This window comes from Cnephaeus nilssonii (assembly GCF_951640355.1).
Source record: "Cnephaeus nilssonii genome assembly, chromosome: 7".
Classification (NCBI taxonomy): Eukaryota; Metazoa; Chordata; class Mammalia; order Chiroptera; family Vespertilionidae; genus Cnephaeus; species Cnephaeus nilssonii.
Window position 1 is genome coordinate 94665491 of NC_137078.1, and position 10171 is coordinate 94675661.

The 10171-nt window shown below is 55.7% G+C and overlaps 1 protein-coding gene across 4 annotated transcripts in view; it reads right to left on the reverse strand.

The window, feature by feature from the left end:
• Positions 1–9581, reverse strand: part of PLEKHM2 (pleckstrin homology and RUN domain containing M2) — a 38522-nt gene extending 28941 nt beyond the window's left edge. Inside the window, exon 1 of one of the 4 annotated variants that reach the window (XR_013813804.1) lies at positions 9406–9581. Coding sequence is in view for 2 of the 4 variants with exons in the window: in XM_079777531.1 (XP_079633657.1) it covers positions 9406–9465 (60 nt within the window). In the remaining 2 variants the exon portion in view is untranslated. The remainder of the gene's footprint in view (positions 1–9405) is intronic. The other 3 variants (XM_079777532.1, XM_079777531.1, XM_079777533.1) reach the window with 3 other exon arrangements.
• Positions 9582–10171: the final 590 nt, after the last annotated feature.

Below are 10171 nucleotides of genomic sequence, written 5' to 3' on the forward strand. Positions count from 1 at the left end.
GAAAATGTAAACAGAGTCAGGAAGCACACGAAACCCCAGGGTTACCAGGCCATCGCGGTCGTTACAGGACATGAGGAGGGCCTGCGGTTTACGCCGAAGACATTGTGATCTGTTCAAGGTCAGTCTCTCCTTCCAGAGTGTGAGCCCCAAGGGGGCAGGGACGTGGTGGGTTCTGTTCGCTGCCGATCCCTGGGACTAGAAGAGAGCTCAGCACAGCACAATCACTCAACCAAGTATCTGTTCAATGAATATGGAGGCCTACCTACAAGACTGGCCTACGGTTTGAATTTCAAGACAAACATCATGGAGATGGAAAAGAAAAGGGTCAGAGACACGGAAAGGGCAAGAGCCAGAAACATGGTTCAAGTCCAGCTCTGCCCCTCACGAAGGCCATGACCTTGGGCAGGTTACAGCTCCGAAGCTCCTTTCCCTCAGTATTAACAGGGATCATGACTCATCGGGAAGTGTGCTGTGAGCCTGATGGAGGAAATGGGTATAAACAGCAGGTGCATAAGCAGCAAGTTAAAGTGAAGGATGCTCTGGCATTATTACTCCCCACTCCCCAGTGTGTTTGGACATTTCATGCCTCCAATGGTAGTTTAAGACCAAAAACAAAGAACTTAGGGTGAAAGTGTAAATGGAAGTTGACAACTTACAAAAATGAAGGTTTGAGATTTTTGTGGATTTCAACTCTACAATAGTCTTTCCTTGTTCTCAAACATTACTGGGTTTCTCAGAATCTTAGTTCCAACTACAATGACCCAGGGAGGAAGGGAGATTATAGGAAACGAACACTTTCTTCCTTGTGTATTTCTACAATGTTGTCAACACTTCAAAGCAACAGGGAAAAAAGATAAATAGCAAATACATAACACGGGGGAGAATGTCCGTGTGGCCGGGCCAGCCACTGTGCCAGGGAGAGAGGAGGCTCCCAGGACCCCGGTGGTTATAATAACCGACAGGTGGATGACCGACCTTTCAGCTCCAGCCAAATGGACTCGCCCAGAAGCTGTCCTTACTCTCCACTCACAGTTCTAGGACGTTCTAGGACACTCGCACCAGCAGTGAGCAGCAGGAGGAGGAGAACGGGGCTGGGAAGGCAAGTCCACCCAAACCAAGGATGAGAGCCCTGGGCCCAGCGGTGGTCACTCCACCTTGCACTTGGGGCTCCAGGTCCCAAGTGACACACCGGCGTTGGCAGCAGCAAGGCCACCAGGAGAGCTGTTTATCCAAAGGGAGCAGAGACCCACTGCCTTCGCCAGCTGCAATGGCACCATTCTACTGCCAAGGTGGAAAGTCCTCATGCCTGAGAGGAGCACCAAAGACTCGCGGGGGAAGAATGACCCACCCAGGAGCCCACAGTGACTACAAATGCCGGCCTCCTTCTTCCCACAGTGCTCACTCCCCATACCAGCTCCTTTCTTTCCACGTAAACACAGGACTTCGCCACTCCACCCCTTACTCAGCATTAGTTTCCAGGCCTAACATTTTTGTCCACCAGCAACAGATTTCCAATTTTGCTGGGAATTTATTTTCATAACCAGGGGCCCGGTGCACAAATTCATACACCAGTGGGGTCCCTCAGCCTGGCCTGTAGGATGGGGCCCAAACTGGCTCTCCAACATCCCCCGAGGGCTCCTGGATTACGAGAGGGCACAGGCCAGACCGAGGGACCACACTGGTGCACAATGGGGCCAGGGAGGGACGGGGAGGTTGGCCAGCCAGGGAAGGATCGCAGGAGGGCTCGAGGATGTGTTCAGCCCGTCTTGCTCAGTCCCAATCGGCCAGATCCAAGCAGCAAGCTAACCTACCAGTCGGAGCATCTGCCCCCTGGTGGTCAGTGCACATCAGAGCGACTGGTCGACCAGTCGACTGTCTCCCCCCCTGGTGGTCAGTGAATGTCATAGCGAGCAGTTGAGTGGCCTTAGCATATCATTAGCATATTATGCTTTGATTGGTTGAACAGCTGACCGGACACTTAGCATATTAGGCTTTTTATTATATAGGATGGGCTGCACCTGGATGAGTTTGGTTTTCTTTTGGGAGGTTGGGGAAGCCTGTGGGACTCGCCACTGCTCCACCTGGAACTCCGAGTGATAACTGTGACTATAGAGAGACAGCTGTAGTCCACCCCGACTGACAGGGGCCACCTGTCTATGTCCAACCCCAAGTGCAGGTGAGTTTCTGCCAGGACCCCACTCATCTGGATGGGCCTCACGCTAGAGCCAGGCAACAGAGAAAGGGAGGACCGCCCTAGCCTGTTTGGCTCAGTGGCTCGAGCGTCGGCCTGTGGACTGAAGGGTCCCAGGTTTGATTCTGGTCAAGGGCACATGCCCATGTTGTGGGCTCAATCCCAGTAGGGGGCATGCAGGAGGCAGACGATCGATGATTCTCTCACCATTGATCTTTCTATCTCTTTCTCCCTCTCCCTTCCTCTCTGAAATCAATAAAAATATATTAAAAAAGAAAGAAAGAGCCCTGGCTGGTTTGGCTCAGTGGACAGAACACTGACCTGCAAACTGAAGGGTCCTGGGTTCGGTTCCGATCAAGGACACATGCCTGGGTTGTGGGCTCGGTCCCCAGTAGGGGTCCTGCAGGAGGCAGCCAATCAATGATTCTCTCATCATTGATGTTTCTATCTCTCTCTCCCTCTCCCTTCCTCTCTGAAACCAATAAAAAATATATTAAAAAAAAAAAAAGTAAGGAAGGAAGAAAGAGGGAGGACCACAGTCACAAGGCTTCAAACAGAAACCTAATGTTAGAGAAGCATTTAGTAAAAGGAGAACCATCTTAAAGTGGAATGGGCAGGGCCGTTCACACTTCTCCCCTGGCATCTAACGCCAGGCCTGGGTGGGGTCACCATGGGGTCAGGTGCACACGCCTGTGCTGCCTGGTTGGGGGTCTCTGGCCCCTCACATCCCTCACTAGACAGCCTCTATTCAGCGAGAGGAGAGGCACGGAGAAGTAGCTGCTGCCAATGCCAGGACTGAGGCAGGGAAAGAGGAAGCGAGGAGCAGCAGCCGACCCTTGGCCTTCAGTTTATAAAATGTGTGTGTAGATATTATTTTCTTTAGCGCTTTGCTCAGTGACTTTTTAAGATTCTTAAAACTCTTAAGAGTTTTTCCATGAAACCAGAGAGCACAAAACTATTGATTGAAACCAAATGGTCAATATAATTCCCACATTTATCTGACTACCAGGCCTTGTCTAGGAATGAGCTGCCCTGACTAATTGTTAATTTCTGGCAGACCTAAGCTGTCTGAAGGAGTGGAAAAATGGGAACGGGGAAAGCCCACCCCCCACACTGCGCTGACAGGCTAGATGGGTGAGCTGCTGCTCATTCACCAGCTGACCGCCCGGGAGACCCCCTGCCCCACGAAGGCTGGGCCTGGTCAGAAACAACCTCGCTCTGGGCGGGTGGGGCAGTCACACTGAGGTGGGCGGGACACTGGGTGCCCTGGGCGAGGGAAGGTTGTCACAGTCCAGCAACATTCCCGGAAGGGCGGTGACTTTACCAAAATTCATCTATTTACCCTGTTCAAGGGGAGCAGACTTGGGGCTGGGGAGACGGAGGACAGGGGTCGCTTACTTTTCCTTTTATACACTTCCGAGCTCTTTGCGTGCTTTTTAAAACAGCTGCTCCTTCTCTTGTCCTAGGCAGTGCCCCTTGCTGGATGCAATGCCACCTCCTTAGACAGGTCTTAACTGACACCTCATCCACAGCAAACTCCCTGGCCAATTACTGATCACGTGACAAGTAAAGACTTGTCTCGGTCTGAAACTATCATTTTTTAAAAAGTTTTTTAAAATTGATTTCAGAGAGGATGGGGGGCGACGGGGGGGGGGGGGGGAACATCAATGATGAGAGAGAATCATTGATTGGCTGCCTCCCACATGGCCCACATCGAGCCTGCAACCCGGCATGTGCCCTGACGGGAATAGAACCGTGACCTCCTGGTTCATAGGCTGATGCTCAACCACTGAGCCACGCCGGCCTGGCTGAAACCCTCTTTGTAGAGGTTTGTCTACTCATCTCTCCTCCTCCTGGAATATCCACTCCGTGAGGCCCGGGATCTTACCTGCCTCGCTCGCTACGGCCCTCCCTCCTGGGCCCAGGACGGTGGGGACATATGGAAGTGATCATTATGTCTTTCCGAAAACCGGAATACACGGACGTATGATGGGACGGACAAGTGTCCACATTCCTCCCACAAGCCTCACAAAAGGAGCTCCAACACAGTGACAACAGAGGTTCGGTGAACTGGACCGGTCGCACCAAGTCTCTAAACGGGATCCCCAACCTGCCCCCGCGAGGCCTTTTCCATGTGAACACACATGCACACATACAAAGGACGGCCTGCCCATTCCAGCCTGCTGCCTGGAGCTGTAACGAAGGTTTACTGGAACGCAGACATGTAAGGGCTGTCTGAGGCTGCTTTTTTCCTCCCAGGGCAGACCTGAGTAGTTGCGCCAACAATTGTATGTGCTGAAAATATTTACCAGCTGGGCTTTTAAGAAGTTTGACAAACTCTGAGCTTGCAAACAATGGAAAAGTGTAGTGTTACAATTTTGCCTGCCCAGCTGGTGTGGCTCAGTTGGTTGAGCGTTGTCCTGAGCACCGAAAGGTCACCAGTTCAATTCCCCGTCGGGCATGTGCCCGGGTTGTGGGTTTGGTCCCCAGTCAGGGTGCAAAGGGAAGGAAACGGATCAATGTTTCGTTCTCACACTGATGTTTCTCTCTCTCTCTCTCTCTCTCTCTCTCTCTCTCTCTCTCTCTCTCTCTCCCCTCCCTTCCTCTCTCTCTAAACTCATTAAAAACATTTTTTTTTAAAAAAAAGAGTTTTCCTGAAAACTGCATGAGAGTACATGCAGAGTTCACACAGACACTCGCAGGTGAGGATGGCAGCTGCGTTTTACTTAGGCCCTGTTATGTGCTAGGCTTTTGCTGAATGCGTTCAGAGTGTTCTCTCCAGCAATTTCATTCCCATTACACCACGAGTAAGTGGTGACTGCTGAGGCCACCAGAGGTCCACTGGCCGGGGTCAACACGGTCAGTGACCCCCAGCTCCAGGTCTGTGCCCTCTGACACCTGCTTTGTATCCACTGTGCTGTACAGCTTCCAGGGAGAGTATGTTCCAGCCACAGCAAGCCGCGCCCTCGGACACTGATCCGTCTCCTCGCTGTCCTCAGAAGTCCACCAGACACCCCCACTTCCTTGGGGACACTTAGGCTGCTCCTTCTGTCTTGAATGCCAGCTTCTTCTCTTTCTCTCAATTCCACCAATTGGTCAAGACTCAGTTAAGTCCTCCTCCTCTGAGGCTTCTCCTTGCCCTAGTGATTTTTAAAATTCTCCCTCCAACCCATGCGCAAACTGTCGGGGGGTGGGGGGGTCAGAGGCTGCCCCTCACAGCACAGCCTTTCCTCCTTCGGCACGTGCATCCGCGGACACGGTCCTCAACACCACACAAAACTGCGATGGAACCACTGCCTTTCCCCTGGAGGGGCTGCTATTTAGTCAGCACCACATGCCGATGCAAAACGTCTTTGATTTGGATGTTTCTCTTGAACGATGAACAAATCGGCAACCACAAGCTCTGTTATCTGCGCCTGGGACGTTTCTGCTGCTCTCTCCCTTTTGGGAACACGTGGAGCCTGCCTTCACGGTGACCACTGTCGTTTACCTGCGTTCCCCATTCAACTCGTCTCTCTCTTTAACCCCCCCGGGAATCCTGCCTCCGAGAACACAGGTTCCCTCGGGTCCGGCGGGTAACAGCTGTTTCACCTCTGGTGCTACAGTGCATGCTCACCATCACAGAATCTAGGTGGGAAAGAGCTGAACTCACAACAGTGCTTGGGGGGAGGGGTTACCTACACTTGGGGGTGAAGTGGCTGGGAGGGGGACCTGGCACCGGAGAGGGGGCTTTGGGGATGACAGCTATCTTCTGTTTCTTGATCTCGGTGCTGCATATGTGAACGTTTTCACGCTGTGAGGACTCACCCAGGTATATAGGATGTAGGTATATTCTACTTCAATAAAAAGTCCTACACTACCCTCTCCAAGCATAGTAATACACAGTGGATCCTTAAAATTTTTTTGTAGAAATACACATCTCATTTTTTTCTTTTTTAAAATTTTTTAACAACTATATATTTTTATGGATTTCAGAGAGGAAGATGAAAGAGAATCATTGATCAGCTGTCTCCTGCACGCCCCACACTGGGGATGGAGCCTGCAACCTGGGCATGTGCCCTGACCAGGAATCTAACTGTGACCTCCTGATTCCTAGATTGCCAACCACGTATGCTGCAGACTGAGCCACACCAGCAGGGCCACATCTCATTTTCTTTATGCCCATTTGACTGGTGGTGGATGGAAGAAAGAGGTGGAGCCACGCTCACGGGCTGGGTAACAAATTTCAGTGACGCTGGTGTTCCAGGGCACATCGGCCCCCAAGACCGCCAGCCCGCACCGCCTCCTGCTGCAACCGAACCAACCGATTCCTACGAGAGGCAGATCCTCAGGAAACCAGATGCACCTCATGGCGCAAGAATCATAAAATAGTTCTCCGAGACACGGCACACAAAGGGAGCAGGCGACAAGTCCAGAGCGCTGTTGTATAACAACCTTTAGGTGGCGAGGCACTGAGCCGTCTTCAGATCTTATCAAAGTAAGGAATTACTAACTGCATGACAAACAAACAGAAGTAATGACCACTTAGCTACAGACGGAACATGTCCCCCAATGCACAGGCTGAAGTCCTGACCCCCAATGGGGTGGTATTAGGAGCTGGGCCTTAGGGAGGTGCTAGGTGATGAGGGTGGCAGCCTCACCAAAGAAACCCAGGGGAGTCCCCACGCCCCTTCCCCCCTGGGAGGACACGGAGAGATCAGCAGTCTTCGCCCCGGCGAAGAACGTGACCAGTAAGTGCATGTTGTTTTATAGCAGCCCAGACTACCGTGGTCGGCAAACTGCGGCTCGCGAGCCACATGCAGCTCTTTGGCCCCTTGAGTGTGGTTCTTCCACAAAATACCACGGCCTGGGCGAGTCTATGTTGAAGAAGTGGCGTTAGAAGAAGTTTAAGTTTAAAAAATTTGGCTCTCAAAAGAAATTTCAATCGTTGTACGGTTGATATTTGGCTCGGTTGACTAATGAGTTTGCCGACCACTGGACTAAGACAACTTACTTATTGAGACTGGGTCAAGCTTCGCGCCGAACACTCTACATACACACTCTCCTTAACTCTTCAAAGCAACCCCAGTTTTACCCCTGCTTTACAGGTGAACAAACTGAGGTGTGGAGAGGCTGACGAACCTACCCAAGATCACAGGGTTATTAACGGGCAGGGCAGGGGTTCAACCCAGGCAGCTAGACTCCAGAACCCATGCCCTTCACCACGATGCCCGTCAGTCAGGCCTTCCCTTGCGACGCACCCAGGGATGGGTTTCCGGTTTCTCGTGTGCGACTTGCATCGCGTGGCGTTCGTTACAGCTCAATAAAACGTGCCTGTCCAAACCCACACAATGATAAGAACTTGGACAACTCCTTCCTAATTTACTCTGATTTACAGAGCGTGTCTCTGCCTTCAAATCCATCCACGTTTACACTGACGACAGAGTGTCCACGTCCACCGCCTTGATACCCCGGGCTTCCCCACTTGTTTGTCGGAAATCCAGAGACACCACGCCGGGCCTACCTGAAGCCATAACCCGCCCGGATCAGATGAGTCAAGTCAGCAATCTTTCCCTTCCATTACGAAAGACGTATTGCGTTTTAACCGAGTATTGGCTCATTCTGCATTCCTTGGGTAAGCAAAACCTACACCCCAATTGCATTAGCAAAGCTGGGGGGAATGAGATAAATGAAACGTTTGCTGGATGCCTGCAATGTAACTTTTCGTTGTGCATTTTAGAGGAGTATTTTAGTAAGAGCCTTTGGAATCTTCTTTTGAAGCCGCACGGACCTTTAGGAAAGGCAAAATTGCTTGCCTAAGTTACTTTCCAGGCATTTAAATGGGGAAAAGTTATTTAAATATAACGGTTGATTTAATTAACTTTTTTTCCTTTGGTTTGTTGAAGTGATAAAACACTCGGATGAGCCCTCCACCCCAAGTCACACCCCCCCCCCCCCGCCCCCAGTTGCTGAGACAGGTGATCGAGGAATTCAAGTGTGGGGGGGGGGGGCGGGAATAAAATCCAACGACATCCTGAAATGCTTGTCAGTTCTAGCCTGGTTTTAAGCGACTGTGCATTCTGCCTTGGAGAACGGGGCCCTTTTTCAAAGACGCTGACTCCCCGGCTTACAGCTGCAGGCCCCGCAATGGGTAATAGTCTTTCCCACCTGGAAATGGTCAATGGTCTGGACTGCAGGGAGCCCCACACAGCTCGGGGTCTGTGGTGTCGCCAGGTCCTGGGAGTCAGCAAACAAAACGCACCCCCCCAGGTGCTCCGGCTCGCAAGCAAAGCTCCGAGCAGCCCCTTCCAAACTGCCGATGATCAGGGAACTTCCCGGGACCGGCGGCACTGCCCGCAGAACCGGGAGCCGGGGGCCGGAGGCACTGCCCGCAGAACCGGGAACCCGGGGCCGGAGGCACTGCCCGCAGAACCGGGAACCCGGGGCCGGAGGCACTGCCCGCAGAACCGGGAGCCCGGGGCCGGAGGCACTGCCCGCAGAACCGGGAGCCCGGGGCCGGAGGCACTGCCCGCAGAACCGGGAACCCGGGGCCGGCGGCACTGCCCGCAGAACCGGGAACCCGGGGCCGGCGGCACTGCCCGCAGAACCGGGAACCCGGGGCCGGAGGCACTGCCCGCAGAACCGGGAACCCGGGGCCGGAGGCACTGCCCGCAGAACCGGGAGCCCGGGGCCGGAGGCACTGCCCGCAGAACCGGGAACCCGGGGCCGGCGGCACTGCCCGCAGAACCGGGAACCCGGGGCCGGAGGCACTGCCCGCAGAACCGGGAACCCGGGGCCGGAGGCACTGCCCGCAGAACCGGGAGCCCGGGGCCGGAGGCACTGCCCGCAGAACCGGGAACCCGGGGCCGGCGGCACTGCCCGCAGAACCGGGAGCCCGGGGCCGGCGGCACTGCCCGCAGAACCGGGAGCCCGGGGCCGCGGGGGCGGCCTCTGCCCTGACCGTGCGATGCCGGGCGGAGGCCGAGGAGGCGGGATGCGGGCGATGCTGCCGCGGGTCCTCCCGGGGCCGCGCCGAGGATGCTGCCCTCGCCTCTCCTTTAGAAACAGCCCGGAGGCCGCGCTCACGTGAGCGCCCCGCACCCGCACCCGCACCCGCACCGGCCGGGCTCGCGGCGGGCAGGGCGGGGGCCCGAGCGGGGCGACAGGGGGGCCCGGCCGGCGAGCGGCCCGGGAAGCGGGGCTGACGGCCCGGCCGGCGCACAGGCCGCGCTCACCTTCTTCACCGACAGCGAGATGTTCTCCAGGATCCGGTCCTTCACCTCCCGCGGCTCCATGTCGCCGCCGCCGCCCCGCCGCCGCCGCTTCCCGCGCCGCGGGCCCGGGGCCGCCGCCAACCGCTGCGGCCGGCCGTGCGGGGGCTCCGTCGTGCCGGCCGCGGGCCCGGCGCCCGCCCGGCCTCGCCTCCCGGCCCCTCGCTCCGCGGCCCGGGCTCCGAGCGCCGGCGGGAAGGAGGCCGCGGGCGGCGGCGGCGGAACTGATGTCAGCGGGGCGGCGCCTGGGGGCGGGCGCGTCCGGGGCCGGGACCCTGAGACTCCCGTCGGCGCGCAGACCCGGGGCCCCGACACCCCGACACCCCGACACCCCGACACCCCACTCAGTCCACTGACCCCGGGGACCCTGAGACTCCCATCGGCGCGCAGACCCGGGGCCCCGACACCCCGACACCCCACTCAGTCCACGGACCCCGGGGGCCCTGAGACTCCCATCGGCGCGCAGACCCGGGGCCCCGACACCCCGACACCCCACTCAGTCCACTGACCCCGGGGACCCCGAGACTCCCATCAGCTCAGACACCCTGGGGACCCCGGAGACCCTCACATTATCCGCCCCGCGCCCCCCCCCCAGCTGAAGACTCCCTCAGCCCGCAGACCCCCCCGCCAACACCCTCCCCTTCCTTTTCTTCTAATTTATTTTTTAACATTTTTATTCATTAATTAATTGATTTTAGAGAGAAAGAGAAACATCTATTTGTTGTCCCAC